Raw genomic sequence first — 23,584 nt, forward strand, 5'->3', positions numbered from 1 at the left:
GCCGCGTGAACTCCTGTTACATTATCGTACGCGCTCACCGATTCGCAGCGTTCTACAACCGAATAAATAATAAGGATAAATTATAAGAATTCATATAATTTTACTACTATTGTAGATTAATCATTTTTACAATAAATAAATGTTCAAAACAAAGTTGTTCGTAACAAACGATGAAATAATTCTTAAAATAGTTTATTAGAGTTTCATTTTTTTACGAACTTTATTTTCGACAATCGTTTTTCTTCAGAAAGCGAAGAATGCGGTAACTTCGCACATAGATGTTAGAACTTAAAACGGAATGTAAGGACTTCAGGTTCCAGGACTGGTCCGCTAAGATGCCAGGTGCGCTTTATGCATAATCACAAGACCCTCGGCAGCCGCCGGGCTTCCTATTGACAATCGTTCGAATACCTGTTTCCTCGCTTAGGAAAGAAAAGGTCGACATTACTGCTGTCAAAACGTCGCACCGGGCCAGAGATACCGAAGCGAAGAAAAAGAGGCGTCGATTATTTTAATAGATTTAATGAAACGATATACAGAATACATTTGCTTTCGTAATGCATCGCAACGCATCGTCCGCGTGCCTTACCATCTATATCACATGTCAATTTTTCTTTTATTTATAAAATATAATGTGGTCATAATGTGTTTTTGTTTTTTCACGTCATGCCTTTAAATTGCTTCTCGTTCGCATATCGAAAGTATATATTATATATAATATATTCATTTCTTTATTTATAATTATATTAATTCATTATATTTATATATTTATAAGTACGTATATGTATATATAATAATTTTATATATTATATCATTTTTTACTTTATCGTATATATTAAACAAGCCAGAGGGAATTGTGTGTGTGGCTCGACCACGGTCATATACAACCGTGGGCTCGACACAGAATTACAGTGAACCAGGCCGCGGAAAGGTTTCTTAATGTGCGCGCATGTAAAACACCTTTAATTGGAATACTTTACAAATTGCTAATAGAATGTAGTAGTTGAATGTGTTAACGCGCTGGTAGATATCGACGGTCGTAGGGGTGAAAAGGCCGGTGATCGGGAAACTTTCCTTGCAATTCCGTTTATTGTCATTGTGAACAAATTGCAAGGAGAACACAGATTGTACTCGATTAAATTATCAGCGAACTATCGACCGATTTCAATAATTCGCACCTCCTTTTCAATTGTACGGCCGTCAATACGTATTGGCATTATCGATCGGCATCGTTTTCTTCCCTTTAAGTACTTCTATTCGCGTTTCGATCACAAAAACCATTTAGATCCTCTTGATTTTCAATTCTCTCTAACTCTAGTCGATATAACCGACAGTGACCTGTATAAATTTACTTTCGGTACAACGTCTAGCATGTTCGGTGTGTGCTTCGTAATCGTGCAACTGGTATACGTATACTAACTACATCAACTGTATCCACAAGTATTCGTATGGCAGAGTACGGATCGATCGCAGTAGAAATGTCCGTACGAAAACGAGGGTCTGCCACTTAGTTTCAAACGTTATGTCCTTTTCTGTTTGATTTTGCTTTCGTCTCTTGTCTTGGCGATTTTTAAGGAAGGGATACGGTACGACAACATCCAGTGGCGGCAATGTTATTATCTTATTAATAGTTTGGACGGAAAGGGAACGAGTTTCAATTTCAAACTCCGTACCGACGCTCATGGAGAATTGAACGTACCACATTGCAACATTCAATTTTATTTTTCCAAAAAAATAATAAATGATCGAATTGAAAACAAAAAATGAAATTATCCGTTGATTGAACATTTATTGTTACATCGAGGGAAAAGGATGAAGTACACCTAACGTAGTATTCGTTATTCATCTTTACAATAATGACAATCAATCAATTTGTTAACAACAGTACTTCGGACGATCCCGTTCTTCATTCGCGATATTTCTACGTTCGAACGATCCGAGATTCCACTCTACCTGTTCATCCTGCTTCGTTCTTGTATCACTGTTGTCTTTTTTTCACCTAGAATTTTCTTAACTCGTATTTTCTCTATCTTTCTTTATTCGACACCCTCTACCCTGAATCGGGCAGTGCGCGTGTGCAAATTACATATAGTAGCATCGTAAAAAACAATACAACGCTAAACTGGCGTTGAATCCAGGAAAGATCTGCTGGAATCGTAACCGGAATACGTCAATCACGAGTTAAATTGTTTCCACTCCAATAGGGGATTAGAAACCGGTCGCAACGCTCCTTTCAATTTCCTTAAGTAATAGGAACAAAAGTATCCTTCCCCTCGTCCGTATCTTTAGCAGCAAATAAGAGATGTAAGAACTTATAAATTCTTATAATGCTCGTTAGTAACAATTAGTCTAATAGCACCGTTTAATTTGACGAATCCCTTTCAGCCTCTAAATCTCTCCTGGACTCGATGCATTTTGTACACACGTGAAAAACAAACGGTTTTCCCACGTCACATAATTTAATTATATTAACATTGTTAGAACAGCGATAACTGCTCCTTCATAGAAAAATTCTTTCTTTTTTATATCTGGTCGAATTATTTGTACGCGTTAAGGGAATTGAAAACCATTCGTTTTTGCCACCTTATTCTATTTTCTCTATCCAGAAAATAACGCATATACGTTGCGTTCTCTTTTCGGATACTTGTACCTTGCTTTCTTGCCGGGCATGTTTTGTTCTCGTTTCACCTGCGATCGTATCCATCCGCAAACGTTTCCACACACGCGACCAATGCCAATGAGATGCGTTTACACGAAGAAAAGTGTTGTCGCTCGCGAAGGAACTTAAACTTACGAGCTTGTTTCGTTAAAAAATTAAAAATCACGATCTGCTCAAACGCCGTTGAATGGAGCTCGACGTTCAATTACCCTTTTCTTCGTGTATTCTTTCACAACGAGAGATCGCTAAATGGAAAGCTCTTGCATAAGCGATTAGCAATCAGTGCCTAACTCTAACGCAAGAAAGACAGTACCGAATAGTAAGTGAGATGAAATAAAAACACTGGGAAAGTAAAGAATTTACTTAAGTACGAAACTCGATTTTCCAAAAGAATCATGACTGCGCAGAGATCGAAACGGAAGGAAAAATCTATTTCCTTACCAAGCGTCGAACATTTGCGGATACACGATTAGAGAATAACGTATACACACGTAGTTACTTTTATACCTATTGTGCACATACATGTATTATTATTATTATTATTATTATTTTTTTTAATCGTGATTTTTGCCTCTTCACAAAGTTAAGTAAGGGAACGCGCCTTTATCAGATTAGGTGTACTAAATATCGCGCACTAGAAACGCTGCGTCGGTTGGATCGGTTTACTGGACTATACTCTTACATTGACAGCTAATATACACGAAAAAAGAGGAAGGTATTATTGCCGAGCGGTTAAAGGTACATCGATTCGACTGACAATGAGATCGACGATTTCTTGGCGAGAATCGTCTCCAAGATGAATCGAAGATCATTGGGTTTCCTTGAATTGTGCGACACTGCAATCCAGGGTTGATAATATGTATCTCTAGATTCGTGGGGAGGGACTGGTGGATGGGGGGAGGGGAAGGGGGATAGGGGCGATCCCAGGTGATGTATTGCAGTGGCAAAGAGTGCTTAACGTCGACGGTGTTTCTTACGTATTTAGCAAGTAATGGTAACACAAGATGGTTGTAAGATGGTAGCGGATGGTAACAGCGGTAGTAGCAACAATAACGCCATAATATCGTAACGCTAGCGGTAAGTAGTAGTTGAGTAATAAAGTAGTAAGTAGCAAGTAATTGTATAAGTAGCGGCGCGATATACGTATAAATAGGACTTTCTACGTTAGTTTGATTAAAAATAAATGTCATAAAGTAATAGGTAACTTTATCTCGGACCCGTAACGAAGCCACTGCTGATCGAATGGCGAGTCAAAATTACAATGCACCCGTGCTGTTCCCTTAATCATTTACCTTTGTCACACAGCTGATCGGCTACGTCCGGGTCCTATTTCAATCTTCTTCTCCCTTAGCTGTCTAAAATCACATTAACGCAAGAATAGTGGTAATTATTTGGGGCCGGTCGGGCCCCCATCCCGTGACTTGGAAGACACTCACACGTTTTCAATGATACTAAATTCCCATGCGATCGAGGATCAGGTAGGGAGGACAGATCACCGATTAGCGTCGGACAGGCGAAACTGGCAAGCTAAGGGACACGAGGTGTTCCGAACGAATACGAACACAGGAAATTGAGTAGTCGGGAAACAGAGAATTCTACTAATAATTCTCTTTAGCATCATCGCGACGTTCGAGTGTGATCACAGTCACGATTTAACGTACATCTAAACTGTCAACACGGAAGAGCGAAATTTATTCGGTATGAGGGAAATAATTGGGATAGGGAATATATAATACCTGTTAATTACAGCAACGTAACAGCGATATTTTCTACTTGATTCCGCTCTTCCGTCGTTGCTCTGATATGTTGCGAAACGTCGATGCTTCATTTTCTTTTCTCCGACGAATAGGTAAGTACGTTCCTTCACCGAAAGAGGAGGAGTTTGTTTCACCCCGTCTGGTGGATCATCGAGGACAATCGATGCAGTACGAGCGATGAAAAAAACGTAGTTTTTGTTCGTTGACGTAGCGACTTATATAAAGTAGGTAGAAAAGTGATAAAAATTCGTGTGTATGTGTAAATACGTATAATATAATACGCGTGTCAGTGTGTACGATATTTCTTCTTATTCTTTTTTCGTTTCCTTTGTGCACGTTTGCGAAAAATAGCGTAGCACTTAGTAGTATCAGCTAGCGATACCCTATGATCAACCTGCAACTTTTCGTCTGTCATCTATCACGTAGCGAAAATGCTCGTTCATCTCATCGCGAAGAGAGAAATCTATCGTTTGTTTCACTGCGTGCGTTTCACCGTTGTCCGTGACGATCCGCCAGGTAATACGGGTCCACTTCCGCTTACTTGGGCGTATGTACTTTCGATAGCAAGAATAGTTGTTACATCGTACAGTGTTAAAATAGTATTAGCAGTACTAAGTAGTAACAATAGTAACAGTTGTCAGGTCGGACGATTGCGTTCGCCCGCTGACACATCACAAATACACTCGTCTCACATCCATACACGCAGAGAGGGAACTTCGTCTTAAATTTAGAGTCGAACCGCATCTTCCGGCTCGTCTACTCGCGCGTGCATTCACTCCCAACATCCGCTGGCACGATACTCGATCGCATGCACTCACCTATTTCGCTAATACATCCAGACAACGACGAGTCAACCGGCCAGGATAAACAGATTCGAAAGGACACTTTGCTCACTTGTCCTCGTACGACTCGTGTTCGAACTCCTCCTCGAGCTGACTCTCGTGATAAAGGACAATCCACGCTCCCCGTCGAAACACTTGTATGAAAATCATGTGAGGCGACACGCAAGAAGATAATAAAACCTACTTATTACGTGTACAAAAAATAAGGAAACGTAATCGGATAGTAGACGCAACCGCACAAGATTTCGAGTGTGAATAAAATTGTTCTACGCGACAAAATATATTATTATACGTATAGCCTTAGGCTTGGCTTCGAGAAGGCGAATTAGAACGGTAGACTACCGACGAACATCGTCTCGATCATGGGCGGCGCCGGGACCAGGTCCTCCAGTTTTAGATAAAATATGCGCTGAAGCCCCTGCACCGACAGACTCCTCAGTTCCGGTAATTTACCTAACAATCGCGACAGGTAGTGCGCTTTCCTTTGCGCCTCGGCGTTATAGGTGACGTGATCACGAAGCGACGAAATTATTTTCGACTGCAGCTGCTCCATGCGATGAGGCTCCTTCAGGCCGTACCTTGCTGCAATATCGGGCAAAGAAACAAACGCGTTTTTTTCTTATCAATCACACTATCAGCCGTTTCAGACAGACATGAAGGGCAAAACGGATTCGTTACACCGTGGAAAATTACTGGATTTCTAGATTCGTCAGCTAGTACGATCGATATTGTTGCGTGCAATCGAATTTACTATTACGACGCCGCGACCGAACGAAAAGCAGCACGCACATGCAACGTCGCAGCGCGTTGATGCGACGACATATCGCGTGCAGCGGACATGAACAAACGCGGTTTTCTTTTCGTCGACATATCAATAACTAATCGGCCGCTCAATAAATAATTTATCTGGCAGATGGTCGTGCTTAATGGAGAGTCATCAAACGGACGAAACGAGAAATGAAGATAGATTGGAACGGACAAAGAAAGAAGTGAAAGAGAAAGATAGAAAAGTGAAACAAAATAGAGATGATACGGAAACTTACCAGTAACGAGGGTGAGAGCACACAGACAAGCGAAAGCACTAGTATCTACGTCGAGAATATGAAGAGCTTTGCTGAACTCGAGGATACTGTGGAGCCAATCGCCAAAGCTACGTTGACACTGTTCCATTGCCAGCACAACACCGTTGCAAAACGTTAGCTTGGTATCCTCCGGCTTCGTACGGTACGCCAATCGAAGAACAAAGAGTTCCAGGCTTGCTGACTGGAAAAGTAACTCCTACGAGGAGGAGATACCACGAAAAGACACGTTAAGCAACCGATTTGTGACACGTATAACGCGGGAATCATGTTAGAGATCGTTGCGAAGCCAAATTTTAGGCGGGATAACGTTATTTCGATAGTCTGGGTGGCTCGATGCTAGCAACTAGACAACCAGCCAATCAAACCGACGATTAGACACGTCGTGGACTCGTCAGATATGACCTTTTAGAAAATGTACAAGCTATCGATCTCTTTAATAACAGCTTCCCTTATAGATATTATCCTGACGTCGATACTCGTACATAGTTGCGTATAGCGACATGAATAGAGAAGTTAATGAGCGAACGTTATTAATGAGCAAGGAAAAATATCTACAAACCTGATCTTCCCGCACCAGATCCGTGAAACCAGGGATTTTATCGGCGAAAGTACGTATCACGTCGATGGACGTGGTCAGCAGGTTGTAGAACTGTTGAGTCTTCTCAGCCTCCGTAATCGGCGGATCGGCCGGATTCGGTTGTCGGTACTGAGAGTAATCCAATGTCGCTTGATCAGGCGTCGTGTCCAAATGTGCGCGTACCAAGGCTGTGATCAGGGAAACCGGTGAACTCGGTGGGGATTCTTGCGGTGACTTTGGCTTGGATGGTAGTCGACCTCTGCGACCCTTCAAGGAATCCGTCCTAACGACCTGTGAAACAAACAACACATTTGTGGTTCCTAACACCTCTTCATAAAAAGAGAAGCATACGTATCGCTGTGTTAAATAATTTAACCTGTCCCCCGTTTATGAAATTGACACGAGAGTCGCAATACGATTGAATCTAATCAAGCTCGTTACTCACTTCTTTCACCATGCCGACCATCAGGCACTTCTGGAAGCGACAAAATTGACAACGGTTCCGTCGACGTTTGTCCACCGGACAAGCTTTCTCTGCCAGGCACACGTATTTCGATCCCTTCTGTACGGTCCGTTTGAAGAATCCCTTACAACCCTCGCAGGTACGCACACCGTAATGTTGACACGCCGCTGTATCGCCACAAACGGCGCAAAGTTGGCTGGGGCTCGGTGGTGCCCGATCGTTGCTGGTTCCGCTACCGGGTGACGGAGTGCTCACGGTACTTCCATTTCCGCCGCGCCCCTTCGGTGATTCTGTGCTGCCACTATTGATAACCGAAACCACGTTCAACTTGTAATTAAAAGATCTAAATTTTCATAAACATGTATTCTCACAAATTACTTTGTAACGAAACTGTACAGCCTCTTTAAATTAATAAAAAAAAAACACAAAGCTATAACCGTGAAATAATTATTTAATCGATAATCAATCACTGAGGAAGTTGTAAACATTCGTATAAAAATGTACATGTAGACTTTGACCTCTCAGTTGTCTTATAAAAAAAGCAAGCAGGAAACGGGTAATAATTAACATGAAAGAATCAATAATCTCTCGTATTATAAAAACCAAGGTTCATTATACATATATTACCTCACAGACTCTGACCTCTGCGTGGGCAGGGACGCCCGCCGTGACCGAGGTGTCCCCACAACCACGTTGTCGACGTTGGGATAAATGTCCGTCGTTGCAAGAGGGGTGGCACCGCCGGTGATGGTCGACGGTGGTCCATATACCATGGGTACACTGACCGCAGCGCTGTACGGTGAATTTTGTCGGTGATTCGACGGTGGTGGAACGGTCGTGGTTGGCGTGGGTGCCGACTCGGTCGCGAAATAACCCTGGTGATGGTGATGATGATGATGTTGCTGTTGCGGCGGTGGCGGCGCCGGTTGCTGCTGCTGAGGATGGTGATGAGGATGGTGTTGCTGCGGTTGCTGTTGGTGCTCGTGGTAGGGCATCGAGGGCGAGAACTCGGTGGTATAGTGGGCAGGTACGCAGGGATAAACCGGGTTGTCGTAACATTCGCTCTCGTCCATTTTTATGCCGAGAACCTGAAGCTCCTGTCTGGTGTATCGTTGAGCCGTGTAAGTCTCTTGGAAGCTCGGCAAGGGTGTTGAGCTGCGGAGATCAAACAGTATTAAATGTCAACGGACCGTGCCGCGCCATCGACTCGTTCGAACGAAATGCCAGCGATGATTTTTTCCCGCGAGCTACCGAGGATGATCGTTAAACCGCACAATGAAAACATGCAATCCTGAATGCCTGAAATGCAAGCGGATTCACAGGCGTCCACCGTCTATGATTTATTCTTTACCTATCCAGCGGATCTACGATTCTATCTGTGAAAGGTGAAATGCAGGTTGAAAACAATGAGCTGTACCTAAGCGAATCTGGTTGTACGTCCTCGGGGAGAGGAGCTGCCGTCGGGGGCGGTTGCGGTGCTTGCTGATGATGCACCGTCTGCTGTGCTTGAGCAGCCGATTCCTCAGCCGTAGGTACTCCTTGCGGATTACCCAGCTGCAGTTCCGGAAATGGGTCTAGCTCTTCCGGCAGACTTCCCGCATCCGCGGAGTCCGTGTACGATGCGCTCAACAAATCCGCCAGAGTACTACATCCGAAAGGGCTCTGAAAAATTCCCATCGAACTCCGTTTCGATCATTTGTAACAGATCACAGTTGATCATTTAAACTCGCGATTTGTAAGAAATAAATCGAATCTACATTATAGCCCTGATACGTTTTTAGCCGTGTATAAAAACTTCAAACGATTACACATTGAACACTGACGATTCACCAATCGTCGATCGATTAGATTCGTGGATGTTCAGTCGTGGGATCACCGTTTTGTACAAGAAAATAGTTATTCACTTTTTGTTGTTCCTACAAAGTCGGACAACATCGGAGAACCGGCACGAATGGCAAATCGAACTACCCGACTGCAAGGCGGAAACATTGTTCGACCACAATTGCAAGCCGTGTCGAGACATCGATGTACAGTTGAGGTGCGCAGTGAGGATGTCGGAGAGGATTGGCGAAGCGGACTCTTGTATCGCGTGTTGTCTATAACTCGTTGCACAGACATCGCGGAGATTTCTACCACGTTAAGTCGAATCGATTAACTTCCTTCTATCAACTCTAAAGTCATCGCACTCTACTGTGCACACATCCTTCAACGCGATACTCGACGTCAATCTCTCGAATCTTTATCTCCGATGATTATCAATTGACATTCCGTATGAAGACGTTAACTTTAACACGTTGACATCGGTTAAACGAAAATCCATGTTAGTAAGAAGAAGCGTGTAATTAAAGCAACAAATTGATTGTCTGCAAGGAAACATAGTTCAACGAGGGAAGAACAGTATAGGCGAAGCGAAGGCGCAGAAGAACATCTGTCGAGGTGACAACGGAAGGATATCAGCGCGAGGTAAGAAGGATGGGGTTGGATATTCAATTTGCCAGGTTGGTTCCGCTTCTGAGCTGACATTTCGTTCATCGGTCCCTCGAGGACCGACGATCGAAGCCTCGGTCCGCCGTAATTCCGACTACGGCCTTCTAAACGGCCTCCTGATAACGTTCACCCTCCCTTCAGCCCATCCTGGCTTCTTCAAGCAATTATGACGGCATAGATGCGTGACCGCGTGCCGTGTCTTTATGTAAAACATGTGATATCGTCGAACGGATAACCAGACCACTAGTCGCTCAATTAACCGCGGCGAACATCGGAGTTGATTTCTGAAAAGTTTTTCCGCGACGTACGTATGGGAAGGGATAGAAACAGGTAGGACGACACTCGAGATCCGGGTACGTGGGCAGGAATGCAGATGGTGTGCGATAAGCGAGTGAGATGACGATCGAGAACGCTGAGACGTAGGAGGGCAGATCACGCTGCAGGTCGAGCAACGCTTGGGGAGTTCGAAGACCAACGGGACAGATAAGATAGAGAAATAGTGAAAGTCTTGCGAGCCTGATCGCCCCACTAAATACGATTTTCGATAATTACAAGCTGCACGAGGTTCGAGTGAATTCCGTTCGCGCCGAGGAATGCGGATTATAATTACCGTTTACCGTGTCTTATGCCTTGTAAAAGACGAAAATTGAATATAACAGGAACTGAATTAGCTTGATATAGATTTAATTAGTTTTCTAATGCATAGTGTAATACGTAAGGCATTAAATCTTGTAAGGCAATTTTGAAGAATAACGAGAAAAGCTTCATCATCGATTACATGGTGTCAGGAGTAATGTCATCTAAAGGGTCCGTCGCTGACCCGATTATGCTTTACAGGAAGGAATAAAGAGGAGAGATTCATATGAATCCGGAAGCTATTTTACCAACCTGCGTCTGTAACAGAAGCATACTTGAAGCTACCGTAAACGCGGTGGTTGTCGTGGTTGTCGATGAGTGATTCGTGCAGGCGAGAACCGGAACGGTAGCTGCCGTCTGCCGTTGCTGCCGCTGGCGATGTGGCTGTTGCTGTTGTTCTACGTCGTTACGCGTAATAGCCACCGCACGTTGGCTACCGTTGCTGTTATCGCTGTCGCCGTTCGGCGAATGCAGCTGCCCTGCAACAGAACACGACAGAACCCTGAGGATGCAGTTCCAATATGTTCTTCGGGATCCCACTGTTCAAATTCCTCTGACTTAAAACCCTTACGATCTCATATTAAAATCAACACTGCGTACCGACGCGTTGGTTTCTCTTTTCTTTTAACGTTACGACAATGTTCGTCGCTATTGAGAGTACTGTTCCAATATGATGTGACGTTCGGTTTAAAACTATTGTTCGCGATGGAACAAAGAGGGATGAGGAACGTAACTTTCCGACATAGATTCTGCGCAATGACGCGCTGAATGTACGCGTTAGACTATTTCTGTTCCTGAGCAAGATAATACCATGATCGCTTCTTTTCTTCGCGTAAAGCGTGACCAGAGAATTAACTGTTACGTACAATATCTGCGATATTGAGAGTGACCGCTGTCCATGGTGATCATCTCTACGATCAAATTAGTTATAATTCAACCTGAACGAATTGTCGTGAACTCGATAGGTGCGTGAATCAATTGTCAATAGTACGAGTTAATTTCGACCATCAGGCCGAGGATGATCTAGTAACCAATAAAATTCGTCTATCACTTTTACTTGTTTCTGATTTTCTAATTCGACATTACTCGCTTTAACGCGTTGTTATCACTGTCTAGCTGGGTCCGACTTTACTAGCCGTCGAATTCTCGCCGTTGACTGAGGTCTTCGACGTCGGCGTTTCTTCCTATATAGGGTGGCTTCGGCACCCCGGGGAGACATGAAATCATTGGCATTTAAAATACTACCCAGCCCTTTCTACACAGACAACCACCGTACCCTCTGCTAGATTATTATTACACGATATTATCCCCAACGCCCGGGGGATGGTGATGTACCCGTTAGCGAAGAGATCCTCCTTTTTAGACTTTATTGGCGAAACAAAGTCTGGACGGTATAAAATGAAACAATATATCTGCAGACGTTTTTTAGATATTTAGTATCTGTTCTTTTTTAATTTCGTAAATGATAAAGAAAAGAGAAATGGCATTGAAATTGATAGATCATGTAAGACGAACAGATGTGCCCCGTCCAACCCTTCGGCTCGAGATACGAAGCGAAGATAGTCATGGTCATCTGAGCCACCGATTTAATTCAATTCCGCAATGTTCGTGAGAGGACCACCCCGTGGTTTTCACGCCGTAAAATATAAACATACCGTACCCTGTGCTCGCGAGACTCTCCATCTAAACAGGCATTAATCGGAGAAGAGTGCGGAGGGTGTGACGCGATTTGACACGATAGTGACACCGTTATAGCGAATTAAAACTGAATACACGAGAGTCTGAAGATAACTATCTATGTAAATGTAGATGCCATCGAATCTACAAAGTCATAAATTGAAACACAGCTACATAAATCGATTCAGTCAGAAGTCTGTCATTACCCAACGAAAAGTCATAAACGTCCTCTCTCTCTCTCTCTCCCCGTTTGTATCTCCTGAAATCTTTAACCTTTCTCCTTTTGCCGTGTCGTATTTCAACCAGTGCAAGGTGGTTACTGCGGCAATTAAGACAACTTGATCCAAAACAATGAATCCTATCAGACACCGGTGATCAGCGAGTTCAGGACGAAGAGGCACGAGTGGAACCGATACCACCTACGGGAGCGCATACTAGAGGAAACGGCGACTGCACCTGAGCAACGGTGCACGTGTACGGAAGGACTCGATTAACTTCTACAAACGCTAACACCGACAACAGCACCTCAGGCAGGGTAGAGGCAGAGGCGGCCGGAGGTAGGGTAGCGAGAACAGACACGAGGAGAGTAGGGTTAACCGAAGAGCGTGTGCCAAGTGGATTATACCGGTGTACACGGGCCCTCCCACGAACCACGCCTCTCCACGTGCCACCACGTGCAGCCACGGCGCGCACCGCGCCACTTGCTCCTTGCCGTACCTCGTCGATTTGCTCTCATGAATTAACCACTCGTTCCTTTCCTTCTCCGATCTGCCACTTCCTTCACTTCCTCGTTCTCCACGCGTGCCTCTCGGTACTAAACTTGCGCCAGCTTCGACGAACTTTCGAAGAATATCGGCGAGCATTTAGGTATCCGCGAATGATAGTAGCGAACAACGTTTGCGCTTCGCAGCTAATTCATTGCGCAATTAAACCGGAATCTCGCAAATTAAAAAATTGCGAAAGGGATAGGAGGCTCGCATAGTCTGACGAGAAGTTCACCAGCGCGTTACGCGTTCCATGTTGTCAGGCGCGAATATGAAATTTTGTTTAGCTCTTTTTACCTGCGCGGAATGACTCGCGTGCCTAGCCGAGGAAAAAACTTGTCCGTAGAAAATAACGTCATCATCGAGTGCATTCACCACGATTAACTATCGGATTCTTATAAATTGCGGACTAATTGCAACGATCCGCTTGCCACGTGCTTTCATTTTATGCATACCCAGGATAATTGATATCCTTCATGAATAATTTATCGCGCCGGCAACGTTTCTTCTCTAAAGCGACGCGTATGAGAAAAACGGCGGCCATTAGAGGAAAAGGAGACGCACAGATAGGGAGAGGAGGAAGACGAGAAAGAGAGGCGCTATTAATAGACGCGTACAGCAAGTACCGGGACTTTCGTTCGTTGTCCGTTACCTTCGAGAATCGTTATATTGCCGATCAATCGACGCGTCTTTTATCCAGACACATTGAACAACGTCGGGGACCGCGGTGGTGGGTGCGCGTGCGTGTGCGTGTGCGAGAGAAAGTAGGACCTGATCGTGTCTCTCGCGGCCGTATGCGACACATAATCGTGCACCGAGATATCTTCGATTTAAAGCTCGCATCGGCTCGTTTCGCCCACACGAGTCGCGCGTCTCACCGGTTGGACAATCGTAATTAACCCTTTCACTGCTAAGTAAGGACAGTCCTGTTCTGGCTTGTTCCTGTCCTGTCGTTCACTTGTTTCTGTTCGCTGCCGTTTCGGATTTTAAACCGCCTGCAAAAAGGTTTCTTTCGGTCTCTTTAGGACAACATTTTTATTGGAAGCTTTGTTGTTTAATGTTAATTAAAATAAATATAAGTGGAAGAGCGATATTTGATTTCTGGGAATTTGCGAATCTTAGCAATGTGGGATAAGATAATGTGTCATGTACTAGTGAGATCAGTGGAAGGACCGATGAATCGAGCATAAATTAATTTGAAAGCAAGGAACGAGGGAGTGCAAAACTGGTCCGACGCGTGCACTCGGTGCAGCTTTCTCTTTCGTTAAATTTAGTGAAAGATTGATGACATCGTAATCAGCATTAGGTACTGCGAGTTCCTAGTCATCTCCTCGTCGCATCCGTCCTTTCTTCGAGACGCTGATACGTTATTTATCCTCGTTTACCTCCGTTCTCGAGTAAAGCTAATTAGCGGTCTATTCACTAGGATCGAATTATCGCCTGGCTCGTAATTCGTCAAACACAGTGAACTCCGTGTCGATGAAAAACGGATCAAAAGGAGAGAAGCTAAACACCGGGGACGTTAATCGGTTCATCAAACACTCGTGGCGTGAAATGTATTCTACAAGAATTTACCTTTTCCATTTAAACATTTCACTGTGCAATCTCAACTAAACCGTATTTTCTATTCTACGTCCGTCGGTATTATCAGTGCCTGAACTTATGGTACAGTTAAGAATCCTATCTGCAATTCGCCGAGTTTGATATCAACGCTTCGCGAACGCAATTCGCCGATCGACGAGCCGCGGCGAGAATAGCGAAATCACGCGCTGTGGAGGAGAGAAGAAACACGATTTGTATCACGGATCCGTGAAAGCAGGACCAGGAAAGCGAGCCTGGAAACAAATTGTCCAGATACCCTGGAAAGATTAGATACGTTCCCGGTGGATTAACCTCTCCCAATAAAATGCTGGCTAGCTCATAGCAACGGCCAATAAGAATACAAAGGCGCCGTTCCAGACGCTCGCGACTAGCTCGCGAGCTACTCGCGAGCGACTCGCGGGTTAGAGTGCGGTGTCGAACGAGGTGAAAGAGAAGCTTCGACACGGATTAGCGCGCGGGGGAGAAACAGAGGGAGAGAGACAGACAGAGAAAGAGAGAGGGAGGATACGCTTGCGACACGCAGGCTCTAGCAAGCTGGCTGATAGGTAGAGGTACTGTAGGTAGGTAGTGTATATCGCCCCCTGACCCCGAAGAACTACCGTGAGACCGGCTTAACTCCGGTCGCGGAGCACTCTCCTTTGCTCTCTCGGCGTGCACCGCCGCGTATGCACACAAGCGCGCGCGTTGCACATGCACGCGTGTGCACAGGCCAGACGTCGTCGTGGAATAAAGAATTGGGAAGGGTACCGTGAGCCGTGACACGACCGAGGAAGAGGAGGAGGAGGAGGAGAAAAAAAAGAAGAAGAAGAAGCAGAAGAAAGATAGTGGAGAATAGGAGAAGAGAAGGGAACGACACGGCGAAGGATGTGTGACTCGTGGGTGCAGCTGCAATGCGGCCCGGCTGCATTCAGTGGCACACACAGGACGACGACGGCTGGGCTTTTCGATGGCACGCCAGGATTATCCCGGCTTGCCATGGAATGACATTTCGTAATCGCCGCAAGCACGATACCAGCACACGAGGATTCTTATCCTCGCTAGTGAGTGGATTTGTCTTTTATACATACAATTCTTCGTGCTGCACTTTTCTTCGTACATTTTAAGGAACTGGTGATTAGAGAACGATTGAACGTAGGACAATTCTTATCGCTTTATAGAGGAAGCGTGTAATTAGGTACTTGGATAAGTCGTTTTCCAAATACAATCTGACGATAGTTGAATTGCATGACGACTGATGAGAGGAAATATAAAAATACAAGTTCTCATGGAGTTTAATGACTTTTGAATATCCCCGATTGCTAATCATACGATAGGAGAAAGTATCCGCAACCGTCACTCGTGTTGGAGGACGCTTCCAGGCACACGACAGAATCGGCGAATCGCATATGTATCATATTCAAACGACGGTTTAACAGTCACCCTGTATAGCCAGGGGAAAGTTCAGTCATTAGGTATCCGTGAAAAGAAAAAGCTTTACGGTAATATAGTCGCGTGGTATCGCCTTCTATATTCGGATGAGCCGACAAAGCAGTAAATTATTAACGACCCCGTGGACGGCAGGGAACCGAGGCGAGGGAAAATAGCCGTGCATAAATCAGCGAGCTAGAAAACAGTCGGACAATAATTACAGGTCGCGGAATTTTACGAGGAATTCTCTTGACGCTTGTCCTGGAAAACGGAGAGCAAACACGACGGGACAGTAATAATTCGCCGTCGCGTAATTCACAATCAAGTTAACCGAGGATCGATTCATCCAGCTTTCGTTCACGCGGCGACACGGTTACCAAGAAATGAAATACGTGAGGATAAACGTGCGTGTGATAAGGAGAAACGCGAACGAAAAGAAACGTGGACACGATTGGACGTAGGCAACTTTTTCTAGGCGTCGCGTAAACAGTCATCCTGCATACTTCAGATGAAAGAATAAGCAAATAGAAAACCAGGCGCGCCGCTCGCTGCCGCCGCGCGGCGCCGCGCCGCGCCGTTGCAATTATACTTCCAGTAGCGCATCGCGATTGTGAAACTCGACATAATTTCGTCAGCCCACGATTGAGAGGAAGGAAGAGCTTCGCTGGAGAGAAAATTATTCACGTCCGAATGATTCGAAATGCACGTCTCTGAAAGAATGGCGTGTAGATTGGCAAAATGGCCGTACGGAACGACTCCACCCATATCCTTATCTTCGCATGCGTGTTCTGTTCCACGCTCTCGTATATCGATCCTTTGGTTCTTCTTCGGCGGAGGAATAGAGAGGCGAACGAAGAGAGACGACGAGACGCGACGCGCTGCGAAACATGTGGCTTGACACGCGTCGAAATCTCCGGAGTAGGAATGGGGATTTTCCCGATTTCCCGTCATGAAATCCGATGTTTCATCTGTTACCGCGAAACCGCAACATTCTTCAGCTTGTTGTCTTTAAAGAAAGCAGGTTTGCATAACCGAACGTAGAACGTTCGCAGAAGATGTAGGAGATCTTGCGTGCATGTGTAGCTAGTTAAAATATTTATTTTTCTTGTTCATTCGTAAAAATTCATTGACTTCAACAGAAAACTTTTATTTTCCAACCTTTGGAAAGTCATCTGAACGATTGAAACGCCTAATTATATCCGTAATGTGTCTAATATTCCATTTAATAATAATCCTCATGTTTTATCTCCTCATGTGTATGTATATGAATTAGCAATTAACTTGGAATTTTCGAAGAAATGCGCGAGAAGAAAATGTTGTGTTTGCACGCTTAAAATTATAATAAATAATTCATATTTTCACACAATATTCCAATAATCCTTCTTTATAGAAGGCAGCTTAATTCAGTTGTCACGTTTGATAATTATTAGTGCAGCTAATTATGACAATATTACGGAGGATAAGTCGAATATATCCGTAATCGATTAAACAAAGAAGAAACAATATAAAAAGTCCCGTGATTACTTGCCGTTCGTGAGTAAGTTCGAATTATGAGAAAGAAAAAAAACAACCAGTAATAGCGTGACGTGATCGTCTCGAGACCGAGCATCTTATAAAATTGTCGCGGACAGTTATGCAAGAGAGGTCGCGTTCGCTCCGGCAGGTTCGACCGGTCTTAATTGCAATTGAGCCGTCCAGGCGGCTTTACTCGATCGGATCTAGTCGGGTTTGGGCTAGGAACGGTCTCGGGACACACTCGACGGTGTAGCCCACACTGTCTCCCACCCGTTCGAATATTAATAAATTATTTTCTATCGACACGTTTTAGCCTACTGCGTGCGTATCGCATAACGAGTCACGCTACGTCGACCGGTATTCAATGAAAAACTAGTCCATTTGCGGTCATAAAACTACACTGTACTGCAAAAGTTTAAGCCACCCTTCATTTTTCTTTAGTGCTCTGAGAAATCACGTTTCTTAACGTTTTTTGTTGACGATATTTAGAAGTGTATGTAAAACTAAAATTAAGTAGACGAAATGAAAGGGTTTTAAAGACGAATAAATTTTCTCTGCTCAAAAAGTATACTTGATTGTGTTAAGGTCGCAATCCGGAAAAAGTTTCGCAAATCTGTCGAAATTCTACGGTGAAGGGATCGCGTTGCACAGTCATTCATTTTATTAGCGCAGTCGATCATTCGCGCGGGTTTATCCCCCATAAATTGTCCCGCAGTCTAAAAGCCTTATCTGTCACATAAATTAGACACTTAAGTGTAAATACAAAGTATTTATGCCGTGCCACGGACATCCAAGGCTAATCGTTCATCGCTGATTCGCTGCAGTATTCTAATTAGTACACGTCCCGCGTTTCTTTCTTTCGTGTTTTTTTGTTTCTGGTCGATTCTTATTCGTCATCGTGGCAAGGTTTCGCACCTCGGTGCTTGACATTTGCCAGGCCATTCCAATAGCTCGTCAATCGGCTACGATCAAACAGCGAAACGAATCCACTAACAGCGAATTGCTGAGACAGAAATTGTCTCTAGTGAGCTACGAATTACTGCTGCCGGCAATTTACGATTGTCACGCGTAATCCTGACGATTTCCAGAAATAAAACGTATCGCAGCAACAGTGCGACGACGTCCTCGAGGCGAGACTAAGCTACGCCGCTCAAGGACAACGACCACGGTAGACACCGTTCATCGCCGTTAAATATGCGACGGCCACGTGCGCCCGTGTTTCGCTCACGAATTTGTCTACTGGAACACGCGACGCAACGCCGCGCCGCGCCTCGAACATTTCTCTGGAACTCTCTCAAGTATGCGTAAATGTATACGTACATAATACATACATACATACACACATACATACATGTATATCTTGCCACAATCTTTTCCCCGTCGCGGCGTACGGTACCGGTTGCTCGTCCTCTCACTCTCGTCGACCAGATACGCTCGATGAGGTACCCATACACGTACGTACATCACAGCGGGAACCAGGAAACTTTCATCGAATTCGAGACAGGAACAAGATTTCAATAAAATTGGGTAGTAGGGGAACAGACGATCGCAGAGAGCGAAAGGAAGCTCATAGAGTTTGGATGCACTGATCTAATACGATTTTTCAACTGCCGTTAATCCTGTTTGCACAATCTGATAATCCTTCGAGGATTCGCTTTGCGCAACCGATGGTTACAGTGACATTTAAAAAAAAAGGATTAATTTGTGCAATTCTCGCGGCACGCGTTGCAGAGAGATTATCTGGGAAACGATCGGCAGAGGTGGCAGACCGCAAACGGTCCCATCAATTACGCGATTCCTGTAGGTTCGCATCGAGCAAACTGCTCCTCGACGACAGCTCCGCACCGAGTGTACAGCAGAACCATCACCGGGGACAAGACAGTATCCGCGGGAGTTCAAGCTCGAGTTGAAAAACTACCGGCGAGATCCCTATCGGTTCAATCAACGCCGTACGAGGCCGTAATCGCGCTTCATCAAGACACGTCTCGCGCCTGCTGATCGTGGGGGGCTGTCGCGGTTTTTGTTCCTCCTCCTCTACCATCGAGGACAATATTCTTCGATCGGTGGTAGTCGTCAGATCGCATAATTGGACGATCAGCACGAACGGTGGAATCCAATTTTTTGCGTCAATCGACTGATGTATCGTTGCTCCGCTACGGAATTAACGAGGAACCAATTGCAAGGAACAGGTTCCCTTTTCACGGTTAAACTGCAACGAAATTGCATTGCCAACCGGGGAACGGTGTTCTCCAACTGGTAACCATCGAATCATATAATTGAACGATCAACGTTGCGACGGTTGTATTCCGTTTTTGTATCAATCGGCAGATCCATCGTACTTTCCTAGACGCCGCGCGCCGTGATCAACATTAACGAGAAACCGATTGCGAGGAACACGTTTCCCTTTCACACTTTAAGTTACGACAAAATTATTACTAGACAGTAACGTGACTCTTCTCTTGCGTAATCGAGCATCGGTCCCTAAACGAAGGATCCCGGTATTGCAAGTAATTGAGCCCATAGTCGGCGAGCCTCGGACGTTAAATCAGAAACCGTAGTCTGTAGAACGTTTTCAACGGAATCCTCGGATGCGGGACACGCGCGGCGATACGCGGGCATCGATATCGTATAAGGGGAGAGGAGGAAAGAAGCAGAGACGTGCTTGGCACCTCGCAAGTCAGCTGCGCAAGGAGACTGCAACCGGTCGACACGTCGAAGAGAAAAGATTTACCGGGGTCACCGCATCTACGCGGCACGTCGCTAGGAAGATAACCACCGACTAATAGGGTCACTTAGGCTAAAGCGTATGTGTTCAATCAAGAAGAAACTTTGTCGGACAGGTTTCTTGGAGGCACGGCGCGACGGCGGCAGCGGCGGCGGGTATATTGGTTGCAATACACCGCCGCCGCCGCGGCCGCGGCAATCTCCGCCTGAAGAAACGTTCGTGGGAAACGGCCGAGCAAGTATCGGTCCGCGTGATCTTCGTTCGATCCATCGGCGTAAATTCACGTTCCAGACTCGGCCAGAGTCGGTTCTGCCTCCTTCGCGTCTAAACCCGTAAGATCGTGTGTGTCGCTTAAAAATTCGTCCCGTTACTAATGGTTGACGCGCAAGAAGAATCTCGATTACCACTGGTGATCTTTAAGAAAAATGCACGGCCAGCTAGCCGATTATGGCGTTACGGAATAGAATGAGTCGGATCGATGATCTATCGCAAAAAGTTGAACCGGGGGGAAGAAACCTCGTGGCTCGAGGCCTTTCTCGTTTCGATCGGGCTCGTTCGTACGTCTGGTTCTACCTGTCGGATGTCGCAAGCAGGTAGCATCGGCTGGCTCGATTAAGCGATCAAAGATCGATTAAGCGAGCCGGTTTTTCCTTCGCTGTTTTCTAAACCCTCTCCTCTCACTCGACGAGAAAATCGAAACAGCCGTACCGATACCGTAATTGAAATCGCTGACGCCTTTTTGCCGTGGCACGACGTACGCGCAGCGACAACGTGTTCGCTGGTTATGTACATGGCGGTTTAAGGATAAGTATGATAATTCGCCGGCTATAAAGCGGACAGACGTGGAATCGGCTTGGACTGTTGAGACCCGCGATCAATTTTTATCATGTTGTAAACATGGGACAGCGATGCAGCTGCTCGGTGTTTCAAACACCGCAGCGTGCTGCGAGAAGAACGCGGAGTAGAACGAGCGGTTACCGGTCAGACGCGGTAAGACACGAGCCTTAGAGCGTCTCCATTCTTCATTTCCATCGCCGTTGTCGCGAACAATTAATTTCCCTTTCTATCGACGTGCAATCTACACACAGCCATCGATCATTCCTCTCGCGAAATCATTTAGAGAAACAAAGGACTGCAGGTACCTCCTCGCTCATTTAAGATAAGCATCCACCGATTTTCTCATGGGATAATCGATGCAGTATCAAAACTACGAGGAACAGTTGAATCTCGAAATCAATTCCACGATCTTCTTCAAGCTACCCACGCTCCAACAGCTTTCACGTTAAGATTTTCAACGCTCCCCACCAAAGAATGTATCGTAACTGAAGTCAGGGATCCTCCTCCTCCTCCTCCTCCTCCTCCTCCTTCTCCTTCGGTTCCAGCAAATTCGAGTACGGAAATCGACGAACAGGTAGACGGACATAATCCAACGAATCTCTTGTAATAGGTACCCCAATTCTATCCAGCTTTCTACATCGCCGGCGGCGGTTACTCGTTCACGCGCGCATGAACGAATCGCAAAACGCGACAGCAGAATAGGATAGGATAGGATTCAAGGGCCGAACGGTTCCCATGTTCACCTGACGATTCTTCCTCCATCCTATCCGACATAGTCTATCCCTCCTCCGCCGGCCGATTCACGTATACACGCGTTTGCATACATATTCACGATCGTGTACGTAACGGCTGCGTGCGATTCGAACGGATCGAGGATGCGCCGATCGAAAGTACCGTTTCACACTTTCTTCCTCGTTGTTCTCTGGTTGACGATTTGGTAACACTGGATTTCCAATCTCTTTCTCGCTTTAGTCGGTGGAACGAGGAAGAGGAATTGTGGCAACTTCGATCGTCTTTCAACGCGACGTTGGAGGGTTTCGTGAACCTTGAATTGATAGCTCGCAGAGGTGTACGCGCGTGTCAAGAGGAGAATACTCGCCGATTGGATTTGCAATTATTAATACGCGTGACGCGACGACGTTGAATTAATCAATTCGTCAACTTTCTCCACGCTTCTGCTGGTCAAGCCTTAATTGCTGCGCGAGGCTTTTAAACGCTATTTCTGAAGTTCCATCCGCTGCTCGGATCATTCTTCAAGTTTAATAATTCTTCCACGCCGTTACATTGCAATTTTAATTAACTCTGTCAATGATTGATTATTGTTATTTTTATTTTGTACTCCTTGATTATAATGAAACATGCTTTGTTTATGGTCTTATATCTTCCAAAAAGCGGGAAACGTAAGAATGAAGCGTACACGCGGTTCGGCCGGTGCGATCACGAACGAGGTATGAGAGATACTTGAACGGCCGCAACCTCTCGAGCGTGTTTGCTCACGTAACTCGCGCTAATGATACGTTAAATCGCCACGAGGGAGTAATTGCAGAGACGTTGATCGCGTATGCCAAGAGTAAGTGGCTAACATGAGTGTACCGATACGTGATACGTTTCAGTGGATTACACCGGTGTGTACCTATTATGCCCGGCAACTTGAATGGCGATCATGCTCGCTGAATAGGCTGCCGACCGTGTAGAAGGGGCGTTAAGCTGAATCCTTCTGACACCGTGTAACGCGGTAAGTTCAAGCAGATTTCTAACAATTGATCGGTAATTATTACAGACCGTGATACACGAGTCTAAACAATGCAACGCTTTGGGTGACAAAAACCTACGCGTTTACTGATGAAGCAAATATTCTCATAGCATCTGATCCATATAATCTAAAATCACAGTAATAGAATTATATAGTTTATAGCTTGTGCTTATGAAATGGCATATTCCCATAGGGTTGATGCTTTCAATTGAAACACTTAGCTGATCCACACCGATTCACTTGACACACGATCAGCTTAAGGCAACAAGATAATTATCAGTCGACACAATGCACACGGTTTGACCGTAGTTCGAACCCCCATCTGACGCGATCGTAAACTGATGAATACGGGCAGATAAAGGCTCGTGTATCGTCGAGCAAATTATAGCCGAGGCTGCAGTTTTATTGCGAAATCTAGGTAATACACGTGGGCAAGCAAGCATCGGCTGTCGGGCGTGAGAGCCTCGGACTTTTCTCTTCTCGCCGCGTCGTGCGCAGTTTCCATTATCGAATTTTTCGCATAGTAAAACGCCCTCCTCGAACCCGCAAAACCGTTGATTGGGCGTAACTACTTTCTTCCTGGCGAGCCAATTAATACATCAACGCGTTATTTCGTACCTGACCCTCGCGTCTCACGTCGCGCCCGCGCCGTGCACCAGACTGCTTATTATCGCTTATCGTCTCGGATCGCTCGGTTAATATCATAAGAATATCCCAGAATTCCCTTTGTCCCTATCGCCAGACACCACCGTGCTTTTCAATAAATGCATCCTTGCATAAATTTTAAGCTAGCTTTAATAT

General features: G+C 45.2%; 1 protein-coding gene across 3 annotated transcripts in view; it reads right to left on the bottom strand.

Moving 5' to 3' along the window:
- Positions 1–1,599: 1,599 nt before the first annotated feature.
- Positions 1,600–23,584, bottom strand: part of Hr38 (Hormone receptor-like in 38) — a 38,491-nt gene continuing 16,506 nt past the window's right edge. For 2 of the 3 annotated variants that reach the window (XM_018034864.2, XM_026818596.1), the window contains 7 exons: positions 10,756–10,982; positions 8,798–9,042; positions 8,008–8,535; positions 7,363–7,681; positions 6,900–7,208; positions 6,302–6,536; positions 1,600–5,840 (listed from right to left, as the gene is read on the bottom strand). In XM_018034864.2, coding sequence (XP_017890353.1) covers positions 5,584–5,840; positions 6,302–6,536; positions 6,900–7,208; positions 7,363–7,681; positions 8,008–8,535; positions 8,798–9,042; positions 10,756–10,982 — 2,120 coding nt within the window. In that variant the 3' untranslated portion in view covers positions 1,600–5,583. The remainder of the gene's footprint in view (positions 5,841–6,301; positions 6,537–6,899; positions 7,209–7,362; positions 7,682–8,007; positions 8,536–8,797; positions 9,043–10,755; positions 10,983–23,584) is intronic. The other variant, XM_026818597.1, reaches the window with a different exon arrangement.

This window comes from Ceratina calcarata, unplaced genomic scaffold (genome assembly GCF_001652005.2).
Source record: "Ceratina calcarata isolate Rehan_Ccalc_2016 unplaced genomic scaffold, ASM165200v1 scaffold81, whole genome shotgun sequence".
NCBI lineage: Eukaryota > Metazoa > Arthropoda > Insecta > Hymenoptera > Apidae > Ceratina > Ceratina calcarata.